Source organism: Drosophila yakuba, chromosome 3L (genome assembly GCF_016746365.2).
Source record: "Drosophila yakuba strain Tai18E2 chromosome 3L, Prin_Dyak_Tai18E2_2.1, whole genome shotgun sequence".
NCBI classification, from domain to species: Eukaryota; Metazoa; Arthropoda; class Insecta; order Diptera; family Drosophilidae; genus Drosophila; species Drosophila yakuba.
In genome coordinates this window covers 7,066,101-7,089,680 of record NC_052529.2, presented here as the reverse complement: position 1 = coordinate 7,089,680, position 23,580 = coordinate 7,066,101, and the positions used below count along the sequence as shown (strand labels likewise).

Here is a 23,580-nt window from a genome sequence, read left to right as displayed (position 1 = left end):
CTCGGCGTTAACGAGCTATGGCCAATGGTCATGGAGCGGAAAATGTTGGGTTTTTTATTTCAGAACGGAAGAAGATGGATTAACATTTAAATGGGAAAACCATTCAGGAGAAACTTAAAGCTATTCAGTTGGTAGAATATACAAGTAAATATTTATAGCTTAGATACAAAAAAATTGTGGGAACACGTTTTATGTTAAATATTATTATAGACCATAGAGAAAAACACGTTAAGGCTGAAAGCTGCTCACTCCCACCCCAATTTTAGTCATCATATGCTATACTAATCCTGTTATTGTAGGGAAATAACTTTTTGAATTGCGTTGAGCTAGCATAAATCTGGCAATAAATGTTTTCGTCTATAGTCCTTCAATATTTATGGTGAAGCCCCCCGGGACAAAGGCTCTAATGGTCCAGAAAAGGATGGCGAGAACTTCAGAGACTTCGTTGCTTCGTTGCCATGTAATATGCCTGCTTTATGCGACCAAAGTCAGCAACTTAAATTTATTTATTTGAATTTATTTCACCACCACAATAAAAATATCAAAATAGGCGGAAGGAGCCGTCGACTTCAACAGCTGCTGTTTTTGTTGGACGGACCATTGTTGTTTCCCCCTCCACCTCCGATGTTGTTGATATCGCTATATCGTTGTTATTGCAATAAAACATTTATTCAACAGCCGCACAAAGTCAAACACGAGTCCTTTTTTGGGTTTCGTTTAGTTTGGCTTCGTTTGGTTTGACTTTGGCTTTGGGCTTCGGTCGGAGACCTTTCATTTTTATTATTGTGCCACAAATTGCTGTAAATATTTGCGGAATATAGAATTGTTACCCTTTATTCGCTTTGTTATGTTGTTTTATGGGTGCGACGGGAGGCATAAAGTGGAGCATAAATTATACAAAAATATGTTGTTGAAATAATCAAGCGGTTAACTTAATCTGCCATAAAGCTAAAACATGTGCGACCTCCATGGTTAAACGAGTGGCTTACATAAGTTACATAAGGTGGGAAGTGCCATAAAAATGGCATTCTCCTATTAATTTAATGGTTCCATGAAAGGATGTGTCTAGTCATGAATTGAAGATGAGGAGGGTTTTCTACGTTACTCAAAGTATTTATTAGTCCTGTTAATTACAAGTTTGAAACTGTTAATTACATGTTAAAAACGATGAACTAGGTATTTCAGAATTGAATTTCCAAATGTATCCTACAAAAAGTAACGATTTTCAGTCTGGCTGCCATTTATGAATAAATCGTATACCTACTGTTTTTTTGCTTCCCTAACGAGCTCCATTTTCAGGCAGCCAACTCCTAATAAAGACATTTGGGCGGGGCGAAACTTTTTGCTTTGTTTTTTGTTTTCTGCTGTGGAAGTTTGTTAGAATAATTCCCAGAAAATACCTGGGCACCCACCAACAAAATGTGTCGCCTGGGATTGCCTTTACCTTTCCGTGGCCGTTGTCGAATTTCGCATGCCATTTGATTAATTGCCATGCAAATTATGGTGTAAATATAATAACATTTTATTCAGCTGTCAATTTTGCGGCAGAGAACTCAAACCAAACTGCACCGCAGCGAAGTGGAAAAAAAACCCAGGCAGAAACAAAGCAAAGTCCTCAGATTTGGGCACGACATGCAAAAACTCAATTTAGAGACCCGGCCAGATGAAGCGAAGTGAATGGCATTCGCTGCAGTCCAGACACGACTTTTCCGCTTTATTCAGCGAGTATTCATAGTACTCACAGTGCAGCGTATCCACATAGCCGTTATGACTGGACCACAAAAACCGAAACCAACCGCCGCAAACACCTAAGCACAAAAATTAAGACATTAGTCAAATTTTGCTGCTTTTTTTTTGGTTTTTTGTTAGCTCTTCCCAGAGCGGGCTTAATCCCTTCGCCAAAAAAAAAAATGGGCAAGGAATGGGTAAAAAATATAAAATATTTGCCAAAGGCTGCCGCAGGTACTTCCATGGAAGTGCTGCCCCACGTCCAGGTGAGTGTTGCAAATTAGTTGACACGTCGTTTGGGGCCACAGGAAATCCCAGACATTTGGCGCGACAAACAGTCGCCCAGTCGGCATGAATAAAGTCATTTTATATGTACGAATATATGCACATACTAATACTGAAATGCTGAAAAGCTAAAAAGCTGAAATGTTTCGCCACTAGCTCCATTCTGCGGCTCTATAATTAGCCTAATAACGCCAGGCACCCATCGCAGCCTGCGTTTCGGAGTTCGGAGTTCGGAGCTCGGACCTCGGCTCAGTGGAGTTTTACTATGTATAATGACTTCAATTTGCCCTGAAAGCGATTCCTGGAAATCAAATACGGCAAACGGCTAAATGCCATGCCATATTCCATCCCACGGAGCGGATGGTTTGGCAGAGGTGCTCTCGTGAGGGGAATTTCAAGAATTTCGAATGAAAAATTCGAATAAAAATTAAAAATATGGAAAATGTAAGGAAGTTCCCCCAAAATAATTTTAAATAACATAACTATATAATGTAACCATTCGTGTTAAGAAAAACGTTTGTTCATAAAAATCTAAAACTGAATTTCTATGTTGGCTTGTCTAAATATTTACATAATATTGTAAAGAAATATTATTTTATAAATAATTTGTAACAAGTGCAATTTCACGCGGTCAACTCTATGGTAAGCATATGAACAGCGGTCATTTGGCAGTTGGTTGCTGCTATTGCGAGTGTTATTTGGGTTATGGGGTGAGTTCTAACAGGTTTTTTCACTAAAAGGGTTAAATTTGAATTCAACGTTAATGCAAGCAGGACTTTAGTTTTTAGAGTCAGTTTTAATTGGGTAATGCATTTCCTAGAATTTCGAAGTCCTACGACTTGCTTCATTTGTTCTCAGATAAATTAAAGAGCTCGCTGGCTGTAACCTATCTATCCGATCTGCGTCTGCCCACGCCCACTGCCTCATATTTTCATAAGATTTTCCGCGTCTAAGCCGCCGCAATTTCCACCCTTTTCACCCCTTCGTCCCCCCTTTCCCATAGCGCTTCTTTTACGAGCGCAGAGACAAATTACTGGCGATGTGCCGGGGCGATAGTGACGGTGGATGTGGATCCCCGGATCGCGGGCTCGAAACTTTGGCGAAACAACGCCTAAGCCAAAAGCTGCCACAAAGAGTTATGTGTGCAAATTAAATTTGCAAGCGCATGTGTGCACAGCAAGAAAAAATGGGCAAGGATATTACCAAAAAAATTTTAAATAAAATATGATTTTTAGAGTGATAATGAAGTAAGTATGAGTTTGGAATGTAACCTTATCTATTAATACATATAAGCATTATATTATTATAATACCAGTACATCTTAAGAACATATCTCTGATGATAGAATTCTTCTCAGAACCTTTCAAAATTTTCTACCTAACATTTTTTTCAAGTGTACAAGGCGGCGAAGGAGGAGTCTTTCCATCTCGCTTGCCGAAAAGCAATCGAGCCACGCACGCCCAACATCAGTTTGATAAATTGATATCAGCGATCGATGCACGGCCGCCAGATTATTGTCTTGCCAAGCAGTTTTAATTGAAAAACGACAGGAGCAGAGGAGCCCTTTACAAGGAGGTAACAAAGAAGGAAGAGCAGGATTACTATGCCCTGTACTCACCTATGGAACCATCGAGGGAGTAGGCATTGCGCTGCCATGCCCACGTGCAGAGATCACAGGTGGTCAGGCCGTCGGCGGCGACGCTTTCATCCAGGAAGGGCGGGCGAGGTGGCGGCGGTACAAAGTGTCCGTTCCACAGTCCATTTTCGCTGGCATCGAAGGCCAGCGGTGAGTCGAAGGTGTCCACCTCGATGGCATTGGCCCACCAGTCTTCATCGTTGAGCGGATTGTAGCCAATGTTCGAGGCGGCGGTGGTGACTGCATCCGCATCCGAATCCGGTGGTCCTGGCAGCTGACTCTCCAGCCGGCGATCCACTCCGGCCAGCGAGTCCAGCCGCGAGTTGGGAAACACGGAGCGCAGCGTGGTGCTGGCATCCTGGTATATGTCCGCCATTTTCTACCTACGGGCGGACCTCAGTCTGTGCACTCCAACCACATCGATCTGGCTTCGGATCTGGATCTGTATCTGGATCTGCACCTGGAACGCGTCTTGTGCGGCTGGGCGACTCTGTAATGAAGCGGTTAAACTTGTTAACTAGTTACGTCAAGAAAAAGCCATTTGTACATAAAGTAACGTGGCTTATTATAATTCATAAATATTGGCAAATGTTGTCAAATTTGGTGACCAAAACTGGTCGGCAACCTGAGCTGGTTGGCAGGTACAGTAGAATATCGTTACATATTTTACTAGAGATTATACGATTTAGTTTAAATGTTTATAGCTATATAAATTGCATATTTTATTAATATGTTTACATCCATTAAATAATCCTTTAATTCTTGTGAAATGTAAAATCCACACTTATAAACAACTATTGATAATAATTTTCAATAGGAGACAAACGATTTTTCAGTGTTTAGTATTTCATAAACTATAGTAACTGCATTTTGAAAGTTGTTTATCTCGAACTACGTACTATGGAATGCCCATCGTTGGTGGTTGGTTATCCTTATTATTTTATTTATACAAGCCCACCTCATTACTATGCACACCCCAACGTCCACCCCAATTAATAATCCCGCAATAAAGACTTAATGCCACTGACCAACACAAAAGAGGCGTGGCCGTTGAGGCAAATTTTCCATGGGTGGCAGACAGGTTTTTCCAGCTAGGCTACCGAAAAGTTTCCCGCCCGTCTGACACACATTAATCAGCCTAAGAAAACTGTCGGTTGACACTAATGAAGTTTCCTAACAAGATTAAAAATTGCTGATAAAAAAAATGGCCAGAAATAAATCAGCATTATAGTTGCCGTTGCTAACAAAAAAAAATCCAAAAAAATAGTCAAGTATTTGTAGTTCAATGGGTCAGCGGTGAGTACGCTAAAAGTGAAACTCCAGACAAATGTGCTAATCAAAGAGTCGGCCAAACGGCCAACGGGCAACAGATCATCGGAACCAAAATTATATCTTTTCACTGTGATTTATAAGCCAGCAATTACAAGCTCAGCTCACTGATCGCCCATTATCCGGCTTAATAATGCAAAAAAAAAAAAAAAAAATAGACACAAACAAAAAAAATACACATACCCGAAAAACTTTGAAAGATATAAATACCATGCAGACAATGAAACTTTGAAAGAAAATAATGAATAAATAAAAAACGCCGAAATCATTTATCATAATCATTGTGATTGATTCGTTGGGAAAAAATGTGAAATATCACAAGTGAATAACAAAAATTTTCATATCGTTCCAAAAGGCCGACCGATTCGAACATTTCGACCATTTCGAGCATTTCGCTCATCAGGCGTATAAACGCTTTTGGTTGTTGCCACAACTGTTGTAGTTGGCTCACGTATTTGCCTCACGTTTTGCCCCATTGAATCACTCACTCAGCTGCGTTACCTTTTGGCCAAAAAATTGTTTTCATTCGGCGACTGACCGGGTAGCAATTGAACTGCCCCCGCTGATCGATCCGCATCGAATCGCGGTAAGGGCCATTTGGGGTTATATCGCAAATATGGCCATATAAACTCAAACTCACATTTTCAAAGTTCCCGTTGCGGTTGCCGTATTTGCAACTTTCGAATATTATCAATCATGCAGACATTTTTACGCCCGATTTGCTGTCAGGCGAGCATAAAGTATATTTTATTGTTTTTTTCTTACTTAATGGAGGAATTGTGTTCCAGATGCTAGTGCCTGGAGTCTAGCCCTAAAATTAGAAACATCAAAGCGAACTGTTTTTGAGAACTCTTGAAAACGTAATAACAAAGATCAGCGGAACTCTGTGAAAATTCAAAATGTTTAGAACTTAGAAGAGCAGTTCCTGGAGTTTCTAAGAAATGTATACAAGTCTATTGAACAGTTAATGTGATTATTTGTATTCATTAATGATTTGTTATAATAATATATCACATTTAAATTAAATTTCTTTATTACAAGCTAACCTCTTACACTCGCCTTTCACCATTCCCCTGATTGAGTTGTTTCCTGTTTATAAATAACTAGTTCTCAAATGTATTTTTATCCCGCTGCCCAGCCGCTTCTTCGTTATTTTGGCCACCTTCCATATTAATCACACCGCATGAGTTGCTTTCAGCAGACAATGGAGCCATGTGCCATCAACTTGGGGCATCTAAGCGACCTGCGACGTTAAGTGCAATAAAAAGATTTTTTTCAGCTTTTTCTACATGTTTTTTGGGCCGTTTTTTTTCGTTGGCAAAGTAAGTCGGTTGACCAAGTTTTCACTTTTTTTGTGTGTTGGCTGGCAGAGACTGGAACACGCGTTGTGCGTTAGTCAAGTGGCTTAATTTATATTTATGAAACACACACTGGCGAACTTGTGGAAGAGTTATGACTCTGACCCACACTCGACTGCGACTGCAACTTGGACCCTGGCCATATAATAACAATTTAGGCTTGTTCTACGTCGCGGCCGCCAATTTTTCACATTAATTACAAATTACAGATTTATTAGGTATGAGAGTCGCAGTCCCAGACGCCACGCCCTTTTTCCCCACCGCGCCTCCCCCTCCTTTTCGAGGTATTTTTAGCGAACCAGTCAACATGCAGGTTACAAGCTTCCTTGGACCTGTCGGCAAATTAAATTCCAGGCCAAGTCACATGTTACAACTCTTGAGCAACTACGCAATATGCACTGCGCGAAAATCGCTGGTCTCAAGTAAGTAACTTAGTCATAAGTTTTTAAACATAATTTCAAGTATTATTTAGTGAATTATAAATTATAAATAAGTATTATAAATACAAAAAGCATTAATTCTTTAATATCACAGAATCACTTGATATGTTATGTTCTAGTTAAGTTCATTCTATTCATTGTAGTCATACATGAATTTTCCTGACCTTTTTTTTTCTCCGTGCACACACAGAACTTGGTTAAAATATTAATGAGTGTTGTAATTTGTTGCATTGTAATAAATTAATTTTGTGCGCCGCGGCACTCGTGAGAGCTGCGTCGAGTGGCGGTATAGGGTTTGCAATTGGGATTGGGATTGGGGATGGGGATGGGGAGCGGAATCGGGAGCGGGAGCAGCCATTTGCATACGAGAGCAAACCACTTGCAACTTGCCGACCAACCAGCCAACTTAGCTAAGCCAACTCTGCCGGCCGGCATCCGCTCCTCTCCCCTCATTCCCGACTTTCAGCTCTTGGCCCTCTGGGCACTTGGCTCTCAGCTTTGGGCTCTTGGCTCTTGGCGTTGCCCACCACACGCTACACAGAAGTGCATGAGTAGACACTTGAAACGTACTTGGCACTAGACTGATTATAGTCAATTCGTTGAATTGGACCACCAAGTGGCGGCGGTCCGTTGTCCGTCCGTTCATTCCCTTGAATCCGAGCTCGACCAGCTCGAAGTCATCATCAGCAGCTGAGCTGACTTATAGTATAGTATGTAGGACCCAAGCCAGATCCAAGCCACATCCAAGCGGCCAGTCATCGTCATAGCAAATGATGTCTTGGCCAGTTGCACTGGCATTAATACCAAGATTCAGAAAATGCACAGTGGTTTGGTCGTGGGAAGTGCACACAAATGACTGAGAAGAGGAACTTGGATTAAGTGCGTAAAAGACAGGGATGTTATGTCACTAATGTTTTCGTATTTTAAAAGGGAAAATATTAATCAGAGGTCCTTGCTTAGCAAGGTGAAAAAAGGAATGCAATGTCCACAATATATATACAGTAGAATCCGGTTATAGCGACTTTCAAGGGACCGACGATTTTACGTCGTTATACCCGAAAGACGCATTAACAGAAAGGTGACAACATTTTTATTTTATTATTTTTTGATAAAAAATAATCCGTTTTTTTTCGTTAGCAATAAAAATAGTTGTCCAAATGTGGAATGCCATACCTCGTTGAATTCGTAACAAAATTCCCTATCAAACCATGTACATACATTGAAATGCTAATTTTTTGCCATTTTTCGCAAATTTTGATGATGGTACCCCTTATCGAGAATGCGAAAATTTGTCAAATTTTTTTTTTCGAAAATCAAAAAAGTTGGGATAGACATAGGTAGCTATGTTTATTAGCAGCACAAAACTGTCTTTATTTTAGATGTGCGTCCACTTTTGGCCAAATTATTGCAAAAACTCCGATTAAAAATATCCGATTTTTAAAAAAAATGTTTTTTTCGATTTTTTGATAAAAAATAATTTGTTTTTTTTCGATAGGAGTAAAAATAGTTGTCCAAATGTGGAATGCCATACTTCGTTGAATTCGTAACAAAATTCCTTACCGATCCATGTACATACATTGAAATGGTAATGTTTTGCCATTTTTCGCAAATTTTGATGATGGTACCCCTTATCGAAAATGCGAAAATTTGTCAAATTTTTTTTTTTCGAAAATCAGAAAAGTTGGGATAGACATAGTTGGCTATGTTTATTAGCAGCACAAAACTGTCTTTATTTTAGATGTGCGTCCACTTTTGGCCAAATTATTGCAAAAACACCGATTAAAAATAATTGATTTTTCACCAAAATTTTTTTCTTCGATTTTTTGATAAAAAATAATACATACATATACGTATCTTTGCAAACTATATGGTAACTGAACCTCTCTTTTACTTGATTTTTTGGCCATAAGCGTGTAACCACTGTGATTGTTTCTGGAGCGGCAATCCCCGAACTCAAATGGCGCGTGATTGTGCCGCGTCTTCCTTCGGTGGTTCCACACTCTTACACACACCAAACACACCAGCACAGCAGCGCACACACTCGCAGAGCTACACCCATTACAACAACCACTTCAAAGATGGCCACAAGAGTAGCATCTTACTTTGCGTTGCCTTCGACTTCGATGGCGGGCCGTTGATTTTACCCTAGAAGGGGATTTTGCAGGGGGAGTGGACGAGAGCAGATGGGGAATGGGGAATGGGGGAGACTATCTGGAGGAGCTGGAATGAAGCCACATAATGAAACGAGTGTGTGAAGAATTTTAAATTCAAAATTGCATGAAAAGTCGTGAGTCGCAAATAGCTTGTTGCTCGACTCTGTTGGCCACCACAGCAGACAGATATCCTACTCATCACTTGAGAAAATGAAAAAACAATCATAAACAGCAGGCAGCAAACTCGAGTGTGTACTGAGTAAAATCCACTCGAGAGTAATAATAAAAGCGCCCAGCAGACAATCGCTTTTTTCTTCATTTTCTTTTAAGTTTTTTGTTTTTTTTTTATTTTTGTTTTACCTGTTTGCCATTTGTTTGTGTTTGTTGTTGTTGCTTTCTTTCTGCACTACACCTGTAGTTTTCCTCTTTATTTTTTTTTGTAGTTTGGATCTAGGCGAAAAAAGGGCGCGGGTGGATGATCGCTGCTCGAGTGGAGACTTAATAAAGTTATTATAATTTAAGCGTTTTGATTATGCGCCTTGGCAGTGTTTAAAATACCAATGCAACGGCGCCTTTGGGCCACGTTTATATGGCCTTTCTTGGCCATTTTGTTGTTGCCCTGTGTGTGTGAGTGTGGGGGTAATCTTTGTGATTGGTTGCGATTTGCCTTTAATTTTGTTTGCTGGTAAGTGTTGCATGCACGACGATGTTGTATGCTGCCGATGCCAATGCTGCTCATGTTGCAAGTTGCATGCATCCCGTTGGCAAAATGTGCAGCCATGTTAACTTGCAACTTTCCGCGTGGTAAATCCATTTTCCCGCCTGCTGCTTGACTGACTGACTCACTGATTGAATGACTGACTGAATGAGTGAACAACTGAACAACTGACTAACTGAGTGACTGTGTCGAGTGTTTCTATGCGGGGGTGCCAGCTATTTTCAGGTCTCTATTAGAGCGGCAGTTTGCTTGTGCAAATAAATGCAAAACAAAAAAAAAATTAAAAATGGGAAAAACTGAAGGAGGAAAAATAAATAAAAACTGGTATCACAGTTGAGTTGATTTCCTACATGCACAAATAGTCTTCAGTGGGCTTGCATAAGGCATCTGGAAATTAATTGGTTGTGTCATGTAAGGAGATTCTTAACAACAAATGCTGATTAGAGATTCATCTGCCAGATGAAATCGAGTGTCTAAGTTGGAGGAGTTCGCGAATGAAGTCATTAAATGGAAGATGTATCATACAAATTAGTTGAGCGTGGAGCATGAAAGAGGTGGGTTTTCCATTCCATTATTTTGACTTCCTTTTTTTGTGGGTTTAACCAGTTCACAGCACTATATACATATATGTATACCAATTAACCTCTGGGAAAGTGGTATTAAATTATTAATTTTCCATTTACGCTCTCATTTCTACTTTGCCATTTCTACTTCAAAGATACATATCCTCCATTAACGTTTTGTACCCATAAACCTCTTTTCGAACATTTGCCACACTTTCATAAACATTTCCAGCTCACCTTCGCCCCAGAAAATCCTCATTCTCTTTCATCACAAAAGGCACACTTTTCACGACACTACCGACCGGCAAGAGGAAAACGAAATGGAAGCACTCAAAAGGTGACAATTACTTTCAATTTTCCGCCAACTTTCGTGCATACTCACACAGAGCAGCGGCATGCAGAAAAAAAAGTTGGTAAAAAATATTACAAAAAAATTGTTCATCTCACTCTCCTTGGGCGATGTGATGCAAAAAGAGCCGGCTTCATTGGCATCTGAAGCGGCAGCATCGGCTACAGTTTCACCCGGGCAAAAGCGAAAAAAATGGAAAACTGTGAAGAATAGCGAAAATATTTTTCGCCACAGTCACAATTTCCTGAACTCTTGCCCTTTATGTCGAGCATTTTGTGCCGCTGGCAGCACACTCCAAACTCCACACGACTGCATGAGGAGCAAAAGCAACTGCTGCAGCAACAGCAACAGCATCAGCAACAACAACTGCTGCAGCAACAGCAACAGCATCAGCAGCAGAGGCAACATCAAGAGCGACAGCAGCAGCATCGCCAGCCAGAAAGTGCAACTTGATCGGCGAGTGCAGCGAGCCACTCGATGATCGTCCCGCTTCGATTTGTATCGCTTTGCATTGCCTCAATCTCTCAATTTCCAGCACTGAGAGAAAATTCTAAAAAACTAAAAAAAAATCTAAAACTACATAAATTTCTAATTATCTTAAATATTTGATTGGTATATGTTTGCGTATTGATATGGACAACTTATATCTTTAAGCGGCTGTACATCCCAAAGTGCTTACATATTTAGGATATTTTTTGTGCTGCTAGCTAGCAAACTTAATACTGCACATATTAAGTAAGTAAAATTTGTTTCCAGTGCACATCTTTCTTCTCGCTTTCATTGTGCACTGATTTAATTCAGTTGGTCCGTGCCGCGTGCCCCATAGATTTTCGTATGATTTGAGTTCGTGGTGGCCTCGATTTGCACTGGCGGCGGCCCGGGTATCGAATATTTCATAATACTCGTAAGTGGGCCTGCGAATTTAAGACCTGAACCTGAGTTTTGGCGACGCGACCTACAGCAGACCAGCAGCTTTTCGACCCGCTGGCCATTAAAAGCGAAAGTCGTAAAAATGCGATCCGTTTATGTTCCCTTCCCATATGCAAAATCAACACAATTTTGAAAAGCCAAGCTCGGTCTGCTCAATTTTATTAACTCAGTGCCATTTGAAACAATGGCCGGGCATTTGAAATGCGCACTCAGAGCCATAAAACTCAAAACCGAATGCTCGTTGGAGACCAGCTAAAATTTTTATAGCATCTTCCCATCACGCGAATGGAATTACGTTGAAAATACGCTGAAATGTTTATGACGGATGAATGGGCCACATCCAAATCACATACACAGTTTCGCTCTTTGGCTAGGCCAAAATCAAGTTTCCACATATTTATACTTATAAACTTTTAGAAAAAAAGTTACCAAATTGCCAGCGAAACAAAGAAGATAACTTGGCTTTTTATTGGCCAGGCTTTTATGCCCCCCCATTTAGTGATGGTCTTTACGAGCCCTGTTGATTGCCAATGAAATCATGCCAAGTTTGGAATCTTGTCGCATCAATCGAATGGCAGATGATTTAGGATTTGGTTTTATGATCAATGTATCATATAATGAACTAGCTATTTAACATCCAAAATTAGTCAGAAATTAGACCGAATGCGATTTGTTCTTTGAAGTATGAATAGTAAGTAGTAGTGAAGTATTGTATAGAAGTATTCAAATTTAAATATTAATACCCTTAACTTAATGATGCTAAAAAATAATTAAGAAAAATGCGTAGGCAAAAGCATTAAAACTATATCTCAAACATTCCTTTAAAATCTCTTGAAGTACACAAAAGGCATTTTATCTGTAAATAAATGCAAATATATTTAGGTGGTTTCTGCGCCATCTTCAAAGTCATAAACACACCCTAAGAACTTTATTGAATAAAAATGTAAATCTATTATAAGCTGATTCAATGCGGAATTTGTAGTTATCTCTGTTGGTTTTCGGGGCATTAAATGCCAATGAAACTTCCTGTTTGAATCGCAGGGAAAACTTTTACTGCCGGTAACAATGTTGCAAAGTTGTTAAGTTCCACGTTAGGAACAAGCGCATTACATACATTCCAATTGTACCCCACAAACAAAATCGTGCCCGGCCATCTAATCGCGAATGGGAACCAATATCTATGCTAATCTCGCTACAAGATCATTGACAATAAAATGGTTTTCCCTCCCTCGACAACAAAAAAAAAAAAAAAAAAATTGGGAACAAGAACCTGTAGCCGAAACTACAAGCCACAACAAATAATGAGCCGTAATGAGCAATGATCGCCACACAATTAGCCAAATTTCGTTGTTGTTGCTGTGTGTTTTGTTGTTGCACTGTTGCCCATTGCATTCTGGCAAGTTTATTTTTTTGGGGACAAATTAAAACAAAATAGAAAAACAAACAGCGTGGGGCTGGAAAAAAAATACACGAAATTAAACAAACATTGAGGATTTATATGGCCCGGCACTTGGCGAGGTTTCTTCGTACTTGGAAATTGCCGGAAAATTACAAGAAAATCGTGCAAATCTTGTTTGCTCTCTGAGAGAGGAAAAAACGTACACGGATAATAAAGCTTAAGTTAAATAATTTATTGTTGTATTTTGGTTCGCAAGCAACAAGTTTTAATTTAACAAAAGTCAAAGTCATTTGTAGTGTATCCTTTTTTTTTGGTAATAAAAGTAAATGGTATCCACAGCACGTTGCATTACGATTTTTTTCAGTGCAGTAAAAAACCAAAAAGTAGGCATGAAAAGCCACAGCTCAGTTGGTATCAGTTGGACTTTCCAACAAATTTAAACGTTACATGCGAGTAGATCTCAACGCGATCCGATCATCGATGCATCGATTGCTCGTGCACCCACACAGATACTAGCACACGACTACACTGAAAGGCCGCGGGGCATGATGCAATGCAACTCCTTTTGCCCTCAGGTGCCGCTTTTCACTTTCCGATCGACCGACCGACCGACGTTGGTTGGTTGGCTTGTTCAATTGCCAATTGGCCAAACAAAGTCAGTCAAGTCGAGAGTCAGTCATTTTTAGTGACTCGACTGCGGCTTTTGTTGATTTCAACGATTGGCGGCGTACCGAATAACTGCAACTGTCATTTTCTATTCGCCGATTTTCCGCTTGTGACCTGCTGGGCTTGCCTTCTTCTAGCTGCAGTTTTCCAAAAAAAATAAAAACATACCAAAAAGCCGAAAAAAAAATACATTTTTCGCTGCCTGTCGAGAGGCGAAATGTCAATTTGGCGTTGTGTTTACTTTTTGCCGAAAAAAAACGTTTAATTTCGATTTTAGACTTTTGAGTTGCATTCGTTGCGCCTTCAATTGCCGCAATTTAGCTGGAAACAGCGCCTTAACCCATGACAACAATTCGCTTAAGGCGCGCCATTGGGTGTTAATTAAGCATTTATTCAGTTTCGGGTGTCAAAGTTGGCTCTAAAGAGCCGAAAATTAATGCCAGTTTGTGTCGATTTTCCTTTGTTATCAATTGAAAATTTATTTTCGATTTCATTCTCAGCCCGTTTTTCGTTTTCAACTTCGATTTCGGCCGTAAAGTTAAAGTCCAAGGCGCAACTTCATCGATCATTGTCTCTGTGTGGCATTGTCAAAAAAGCATACACAAATAAAATGCCAGAGGCCCCAAAAAAAGGTGGCTTGATATGCCTTCCTGATGACTTGAGAGACAGCTCTCGACTTAGATGAATCATTTTCCGCTCCCCCCTACACTCTCTTGGCCAACTTCGTCCAATAGCACAAGCGTTTTTAATTGGTCAATAAAAAGCGGCACGTTGGCTATAATAACAGAGGAAATGCCAGAATTACCGCATTTAATTTGCATATTTTGCTTTGGAAATCTGACAGTTAAAAGTGGTTTATTGGTGTGTAAAATTTCAAATTAAAGTCAAATCAGCACGAACCTGAATGGAAATGCTGCTTAAATTACTTAATAAGATATTTTTCGGAACTATTCACGAGCTGATTTGAATTTTCTTAGCTTCTTTGGCTTACGACTTAAAGACTTCAAGTCAGGAAGTTTTTACCAAGAAGGGAAAATCATGTTGAGCTGTCAGTTTTATATGCAACATAAACAACTTATGGAGGTGTAAATTAAAGTGCCTATCACAATTTTCATGTTTCATATCGAACATTAACAGTTCTCCGGCCTCAGCTTAATAATATTTCAAACTTTCGCTGAAGTATGCTAGTGTTAATTGAACTTTGGCCACTCTGGCTTAAAGTGCGCTAACCTTAATCGGTGTAGGAAGTGCAACGGTAAACATTATCAAGTAGCGCCTAGGTGGGCGGTGGAAAGGGGCGAAAGGGGGCGGTATCGTGGGGGTGGGGCTGCGTGTGGCAGGAGACCGCGACGTCGACAAGCTGATAAGCATCGCCCGCTACAATGGGGCACACTCTTCTAGCCGACTGCTTCTGCTTCTGCTTCCCACTGCTGCATTTTGCAGCATGTTGCTGCTGTTGCTGTGTGTTGCTGCATGTTGCAGTTGCAGCGGCAGTCAATGTGCCAGTTAGGCAGTCAACTATGCGTGTCTCTGTGTGTGCAACCTGCAACACTTTCAAACAACTTTATCAAGCAAGAATCTCAACTGACTGGATGACTGACTGACTGACTGGCTGGATGACTGAATGACTGACGTGGTCTTGATTGAAATGCGACGAGCGCGTCGACAAGCCTCCCAAATGGGTGGGTGGCAGTCGGGCCACGGAAAATGGAAAATAGAAAATGGGTAGTTAGAAAGGAAAGCCAGCTCCCAGGTCGGTGCGTATGTATTAATTAGTGTCAAGTGTTGTCGCTTTGAGTTACGCGCCCAGGGGAACTGACATCGCTGCCGACATCAGCACGGCGATAACACAATGCGATAGTAACAGCCACTTGTTTGCCCAGCAGCTCCAGAAGCTCCAGAGGCTCCATCAGCTCCAGCTCGGGAGTCCCATTTTCTCGGCCCATATAATCGATGATGACACGTTTCGGCTTTTGCCCATGCGCAGAAGCCTCCTGGAACTTGAACTGCAGCTGGTGCTGCAAATTGCAGTCTAGAGTGCCTAGAGTGGACTCGTATGTGCGAGTGTGCAAATTTATAAACACTCTCCTTCTGGATACTGTAATATTTTTTGCGCATCCAATTACATTTATGTGCTCGTAAACTAAAAATTCTGCACAGCTTGCAAACCGGGGCTGTGCCTCACAATAATTACAACTATAAGCCCAAGAGGTTGGCTACCCTGGATAGTCACCGCATCATCATCATCACCATCACCATCGTCATCACCATCGTCATCAACATCGTCATCGTCATATGTGCGCCTGTGGGAGAGGCCGTTTAGTGGAGTGGGTCTGTCATGGGCTATATTTTATACACTTCCTGATTTATGGGGGAAACTATGGTAAAATTCATAAATGAAACCGCTTCCGGAGCTGCTAAAAAAATAAGTAATCTCAAATTAATTTCCTCCTTGATCTCTAGGGAAAGGGCTGTAAAAATCCCAGTTTTCCACGGGAGAATCCTTATATGTTCTACTATTTATTGAGGAAATGGTTAGCTCTCATTTAAGATTTTATCTATTATGTAATTAAAAAAGCTAATACTTGTGGGTTGAAAAGAATTATTATAAATGCTTTCGAAACTTGCTGACCAAGTTTTTAAAAAAGCTATTCAAATGTAACATTTTACTCCTGCAGCTGCTCACAAAACTTTTTTTAAGACCAGGCTGAGAAAAATATTTCAAGAAATTTAACAGCCAGGATAACCTACAAAAGAAATTACGAAAGTGATTGTAAGCTTAGGAAAATATTTGAAGAAATTTAACAGCCAAGATAACCCACAAAGGAAATTACCAACGCTTTGATGATCACCCGCAGAAATCCTTTCCGAAGCATCAATTAAAAAGAATGTTTTCCTCTAACCTCAAGATCGAAAGTCGTAAAAATCGACAAGCATTAAATCTGAAGGCAAAAATCACGTAGGCTTTGACCGAAAATCTGGCCACTTTCTTTTCAAGTTTGGAGGGTTCCCAGCTCACCAAAACAAAAATATATAAAAAAGTAGCCAGCCCACATACGAGTGCAAAACTCTTAAACTAGAACTACGCCCCGGACAACAAACACTACACACCAATCACCAAACACCAAACACCAAACAGAAAATAGAAAACAACATTAACCGCATAGGATATTGCAGGCATTGATTGGATTTTCATTTTCGCTGCCCCCAAAATGGTGAAGAGCTAACACACGGATGGATATGGATATATATACATATTACAATTGCAGGTTGTGCGGTGTGAAAATTGTTTTGGCCTCGGGGAGTTTTTTGTATATTTTTTAGGTGAGAGAGAGGGACACTTAGAATTATGTGGCACTTTCATATGGCCATAACGAAGCATGTGAATGCCAAAGCCAATTGCAGTTGGTGTTTTTATATTTTCTAGTCCACGAGTTGGTCGGCTGGTTGGTCGGTCGATTTCAAGGCTGCCACCGGCCAAGTGGCAATTAAAATTCTTTCGCCTTTAATGAACGATATCCGAGGCATGAAATTAAAACATGTTTTCTCAATCTTGGCTAATGAATTTCTATGCACTGCAGTTCCGCACCCTTTAAATACTGTTTTAGGTACCGCTACCACGTTATGTCAGTTTAATAATCAATTATGTTTCTGTACACTGACCTTCAATCTGGCCCAAAAGATCTCGACGAGTGTATCCACACCCAGGCCTAATAGATCAGGCAATTACCCGATTTGAAAGCCTCTTAGCTTCTTTTATTTCTCATCTATTTATGAAATTATAATTTGATATTTCAACATAGTTGTCAATCACAGCTGTCGCCGTTGTTGTGCTTATTGTTGTTTCTCCAAACAACCTTTATTGTATTAATATTTTTTTTAATGGGGCGTGGCAGGGGCACAGGTATCGGGTCTCTTTTGTTGGCGTTATTAATTTGATCGTTAGGTTTTCTTGTCTGTCGGCTGCCGTTTGACACGATGATGGGTCTCCCTCAGATTTAAACACACTTCAACATAAATATAAAAAATATATGCGAACGAAAAAAATACTTTGTACGGCCCACGCACTTGTCATAATAGATTCATTTAAAATTTTATTTGCTTTGGTTTTTTTTTTTCGATTTTGGTATGTATGCAGGTTGATTTCGACTGGGTTTGCCGCACGGGCATTAAACGTAAGCGGCTTTTGTGCCCATGAACAGATTAAAATGCTAAAAGCGGTGCTGAGGGTTTTACGTACCTCATAAATCCATGAACAGGTTCTGAAATAGGAAGAAATGCAAAACATTAATTTAATATTTATTGCAGTATGTATATGGAATTGCGTTTATGTTTCGATTGAACTAAAGGCAGTTTGTTCAATTTATGACACTTTCGATAGTGTCTGTCATTTAAGAAACCAATTAAATGCTAGTACAATAAATATTTATACATTTTGTTAAACAAATGGGGAATATTTAAATGAGGTTTTTCATAGAATGGATTTGATTTATTTATTTAATAGGTATAAATATTGCAGTTTACCGATAAATCCTATCTCCAATGAAACTGTAAAGAATCAATATATTATGTCTTTCTGTCAAATTGGTTTTCCATGCACAACTGTACCCGAAAACAGAATTCGCACATGCATCAAAGTGCAATCCAAAAGTGTTGCCTACTTCAGGGCGCTCAAGCACCTTCCTATCCTCATCGTCACGAGGAGCATTCTAATGAACATATACAAAAATCTCAAGTGCCAGACGCGACGATGACGCGACGCTTTTGCCACCTAGCCACGCCCCCAGCTGCCCTACGCCCCTATAAACAATTTTTTTTTTCTCTCCTTGTATCGCCCCAAGGGAATGTGTCTGAAGTTTGAGTCTGTCTGTCTAGCCATGGCGAAGATTGCGTTTAAACGCAGGCATTGTTGTCGTTTCGGGTCCCCGTTCCAACTGCCAGTCTCCAAAGGCTCAAGACAATTGAGTCTGAGAGCGTAATTTGCAACTGCCTGAGACGGAGGCGATGGAGTTGCACCAGGCCAGGATGCAGGGCCCCCGAATCCCGACTTTGGGCCAGGATACGCTGCAGACACAAGTGCAGCAGCAGCAGCAGCATCAGCAGCAAGCGCCTAATGAGTGAGGGGCGCGGGGAGTAGCCGATGCAACTCCCTTCGAACTTTGGAGCCCTGTGGGCCCGTGACATGTTGGCTCTGCCATGGCTGCTGTTGTTGTTTTTGCCCCGTTGCATTTTGCATCCAACTGGAGCCTGCAGGCGAATGCACCGAAAAAAGCTAAAACGCAGGCACACGGCACACTGTTTGCACAGTAGCCTGCTGCCTGCTGCCTTCTGCCTTTTGGTTTTGAGGAGTCTGAGTGAGAAGTGGGATCCTCCTCCTTCTCCTCTATGCTGCATCCAACCTCCAGTCCACAACTGGAGATGGAGCTGTATCCAAAGCTGCAGTTGGAGCCGCGGCAGACATCGTCCTGTGGCATACCCAACAGGCGTTAATAATCATTCTTGTTTTTCGCTTTTTGCGAAAAAAAAAACAGAACAAGAAAAATGCAACGAGGGTTTTTTTACAACTTTTTGTGTTGTTTTGTTGGTTGTGGAACTGCTGTTTTAATACCCTGGGAACTATGAAGTGTAGAGGGGTTTTTAGGCGCAGAAATTCAATCAATAAAGTTGAGCAATTTAAGAAACAAAAATTTTAGTTTTGAAACATTTTAATACATTTTTTACTAAATAATACATTTGCTATAAATTTAAAACTATTTAAATATATTTTAATGGCTTACTTCATAACATTAATTTAATCCATTAAACTATCATCAAATTTCCTGCATTGAAAATGATTCCGTTACTAAATCAAAAGATATTCGTACAGTCCTTACACATCTACCTAAATCAGTGTTTTTTTTTGTTTCAAGTTTATCCTTTCGGGCCTTGGATTTCATTATGTTTTTTTTTTGCGAAACTTTTTCATTTTGTGCAGTCAGACGACGACGACGTCATAGAGAGTGCATTGACTGAAGTCTGCAAAAACACGAAAAAAAATGAAAATGCAGAAACCAAAAAAAAAGAAAAGCAACCGAAACCGAGCCAAAACGACAAGTGTGTGTGTGTGTGGAGGTGGCTGATGCACTCTGGTGTTGGCTGCTGCATCTTTTGTTGATATGTAGCGACATGCACAGTGCAGTTTTCCCGGAAAATTCTGCGGGTAGCGGAAGAGCGAGTGCAACGAAAGTTCAGTAGCTGGCAGCTTTTTGTCTCACAGGAAGCGTTTTAGCTGCGAACTAAAACAAAAAGTTGTTTGCCATAATTAAGACTTGGCTTTTGGCTTAGGCCCGAGCTTCAGTTAAGTGTTATTAGTTGGAGCGTTTCTTTTTTTTCGGCCATTGTGTTGCTGCGTTTCGGGTGGCGGATGTCGCTGGGAAGGAAGTTGCCAAGGAAGCGCAGCAGGATGGCGGTCAGGATGAGGATGAGGATGAGGATGAGGAAGTAGCGGCGACGGCGGCAAAGTCGTTGCACTTGTTAATTGCCGCACCAGACTTCACATTTTCCCACCCGCACACGCACTCCGCGGCGGCCAAAGTCAAACAGTTTTGTCCTCGGCCCAGGACCACCTGCTTGGCCTGCACTGAGAGAAATTGTGTACTACAAAAATATGTTTCTCATACAATGCATCTTCCACAAATAAGCTTTGAACTTCGATAAACTCATACACAAGAAAATAGTTTATTTAAAGGCATATCAATCTATTAGATACATTTTCTCTCAGTATTGTTGTGGAATTGTTTTGGGCCACGTAAATCATTAAATGCCGAATGGCCGAATGGCAGCGAAAACATTTGGCGAAATTTCAGGCACCAGTGAAGCCTGAAACAAAGGAATACATTTAATAGGAGTATTTCCTTTTTTATACACATTTTTTCGCTTGAAAAACTTCCCCAGGAGCGGAAAGGATGGCAGGAGGCAGTGGAAGGAGCCAAGGCAGGAAACTTGCAGCAGGCGACTGGTTTTCCTCTTTTTTTTCTGTATTTCTGTATTACTTTTTTTTTTGTTTTCGCCAGCGCGACTTTGGCTGTTATTAGTCGGCGGCTGCACGCGAATTTGCTTTATTTCTGCCGGTTGTTTTGTTGCTGGCGATGCAGCAACCAAAATCCAATTAGCTGCTCAAAAAGTTTTGCAAATGCGCGCAGAAAATTTAATTAATGTTGACACAAGCTGAGGCCAAAACTGAGCGAAATTGAATTCAGTTTGCTGCGGTGGCAGGAGAAAGCCCGTTTGATTGCCGATAAATATGCAGAAAAAAGCAGAATATTCTGATCGGTGACCTTACGCCACTTGAACTTTGCTGGCGGTATAGTTGAATGAATAGGGTATAAGCAGATTTAAATATTTACCGATTTAACTATGGAATATAAATATAAGAAGCCTATAAACTTGGCTAAAAAATGGGTATCAAATTGGTAAGTGATTTCTCTTTGCCATCAATTTGCAAAGCACTTTTGCGAACAAATTCCGCAGCATTTTGTTGACCAGGTCACCTGTCACTCGGGCCAGAAAAAGCCGGCCAACAACAATCCACCATTAAACGTGGATGAGCAGAGACCAAGTCAGTATCTCAAACCAGCAACGAATGTTAACCAGACCCCAGTTCACCCAAAAAGAAAAGAATAAAACGCAAAAATAGAGCATAGCCAGGTGCGGGAAATTCAATTGGACTTCTTTTTTTTTTTTTTGGTTTAACCATGGGGCCAGGCCACCAAAATGGACGCGGCCGCAGCTTTTCAAGCGTTAAAACATAAAAATGTCATTAACACTCAACAGATTTCTGGTGCGCCAACGGCCAAAAGCAACAAACGGCCAACAACAAACGGCTTAAATGGCCAATAACAAATTGTTGCAAATGTTCGTTGCAAAGAGTTATACGAAAAATATAAAAAAAAAACCAAGTACCAAAGAACAGGCAACGCAAAAGTTTTTCCTTTTAGTTTTTTTCCAAGTGCCTTATTTTATTTTGTTTGTCGGCTGTTTAGGTGTAGACTTAAATTTATTTGACGCTTAAAACCGAGCTGCAGACAAGAAAATGACACAGAAACCGAGTTTAAGCCAAATTGCGAATAGCCGGGCTCGCAGCTCGTTGGAGGTCGTTTATTGTCGCCGGGCCAAAATGAAGGTGGTTGTGACTGGGGGCGGGATTGGGTATCATTTACGCCATAATTTTTCCCAGGCAAAATATTTTCCTTAATGGTTTTTAATGAGCGGGTTCGAAAGTGTCCGAGGTGTTGAGAAATACGCCTGATTTATAGAATCTGCAGTCTGTATTTTACGGCGGTACCCGCTCGCAACGATCTCACTAAAATTTTTTTGGGCGTTCCTAGGCAACCTACATAGAGTTCGGTAGGTGTTCCCATCCAATCTGCGTCAGCACCATCGATCGTTAATAGATTTGATTTCGCCGAGGAAAACGATCCGAAAATTGGGAACAGCTTTGGGACGTTCGGTTTTTGGGGCGTTTCGTGAAAGTGTGGCTAGCAAGTGAGGAAAGTTTTAACCATCTGCCAATTGTGGGTATTAGATTTTGGGATTATGAAATGTACTTTGACCTTGATTGTTTAAATAACGGAAAGTTATTGTGTTGGTAGAGTATGAAAACTTTTCTATTCTATGTAATATGCTTATCATCACTTCACTTTTCAAACCACTTCTTAAGTAGCTTTTTAGTTGTGAGTTCCCCCATCTAAAGGGTGACCCTTAGTTTCCCATTCACTTTTCTTCTTTTCTTGCTTCTCTTTTATGAGTGTGTCCCCCCTTGAATTTTCCAGTGGCTGCACAATCGCCCAAAAATCTGATTTTGAACCCATCTCATGGCAGTTTCATTCCTTTCCCATGGCCTGGGCCCCATATCACCTGCCTGGTCGACTTCCTTCGGCCCCCAATTACACCACTGATTGCCTGCTAACTGTTCACATCCTTATATGACTACGTGTTGACAACAAAATTAATTCAAATTAGCAGAGTGAATAAAAACGAAACCATTCGAGAGGAGATCCAAGGTTAGTACAATTTCAACAGCTCTCGCTTTGCGTGTTGTAGCCAGCTTTTCTCTTTTTTTTCTTTTGCAGCTGCCCAGCAAATTAAAAATAAAGTACCCACAGCTTGTATTCATATAGCAACAATAACCGAGAACAACGATGGATAATTGGATTTGCCTGAGCTCGAGATCCCGCTTGATCTGGATTCTGAATAATAAAACGTACACTTTATTTTATTACAACCTGTGGACATAATTGGCACAGGTTTGGTCCGGCTAATCTCCCATACCCATATCCATATCCATATCCATACTCCGATTCCCACCCTTTTGCCAACAATTACCCCGCTGCTTTTGGCCAGGTGAGATGATTAGCTGCAGGTGAGTGACGGCAAACAGTGGCTACCAACTATCTATCGCCCATGTCGCTGCTGCCAAAGTGAGACATTAATCTCAGTTAGGTTTATCTTTGATGCATAATAAATGAGTTGCTTTTGGCCGGACTAAAAGCAGCTATTTATTAAAGGCGGCTACTCAAAAAAGCCAAATAGAGTGGCGGCCCACGGTCCGGCGATGGCGATGGCGATCTTATTAACCCAGTTCCCCTAAAATATGGCCAAAAAGGAAGCACCAAAATCAACATCTGCAGCAACTTGAATACGTCTTGTGTTTGCATTTGCATTCCTTCCTGCCGGATTTTCGTTTCCTTTTCTTTTCACTTGCCACCCAAAATACAAAAAAAAAAAAAAAATATGCTGAAAAACGTGATAAAAAGGGGAAAAGAAGAAAATCTGCTCATGCACAAAGTAAACATGGCGAAATAAGAGAGCAAAAATTGCAATCACTTTCGGCCAAGTCCACAGTCTCAACCCTGAGCAAACAGCCGCCAGCATCAATCTTCTAATGCGTTCAACAATTTTTTGCGCTGCTCCAGCACTTCTTTTTACCCCAATGTTAATTTTTCCTCTTCCACTTTGGCGTTTTTCGGTGTTTACATTTAATGTGGA

The 23,580-nt window shown here is 40.7% G+C and overlaps 1 protein-coding gene and 2 long non-coding RNA genes across 3 annotated transcripts in view; 1 reads left to right on the top strand and 2 right to left on the bottom strand.

The window, feature by feature from the left end:
- LOC6533205 overlaps positions 1 to 23,580 on the bottom strand; it is a 62,462-nt gene that overhangs the window by 21,885 nt on the left and 16,997 nt on the right. The window contains exons 2-3 of the mRNA XM_002093895.4: positions 17,795 to 17,816; positions 3,632 to 4,139 (exon numbers count right to left, since the gene is read on the bottom strand). Of these exons, the coding sequence (XP_002093931.2) occupies positions 3,632 to 4,025 (394 nt within the window). The 5' untranslated portion in view covers positions 4,026 to 4,139; positions 17,795 to 17,816. The remainder of the gene's footprint in view (positions 1 to 3,631; positions 4,140 to 17,794; positions 17,817 to 23,580) is intronic.
- Positions 1,093 to 1,595, bottom strand: LOC120321639. The gene is made up of 2 exons (XR_005561364.2): positions 1,265 to 1,595; positions 1,093 to 1,206 (listed from the first exon to the last, which is right to left on the bottom strand). It is a non-coding gene; the product is annotated as an uncharacterized LOC120321639 (long non-coding RNA).
- LOC120321640 lies at positions 1,730 to 2,555 on the top strand. Its single transcript, XR_005561366.1, has 2 exons — positions 1,730 to 1,994; positions 2,170 to 2,555. It is a non-coding gene; the product is annotated as an uncharacterized LOC120321640 (long non-coding RNA).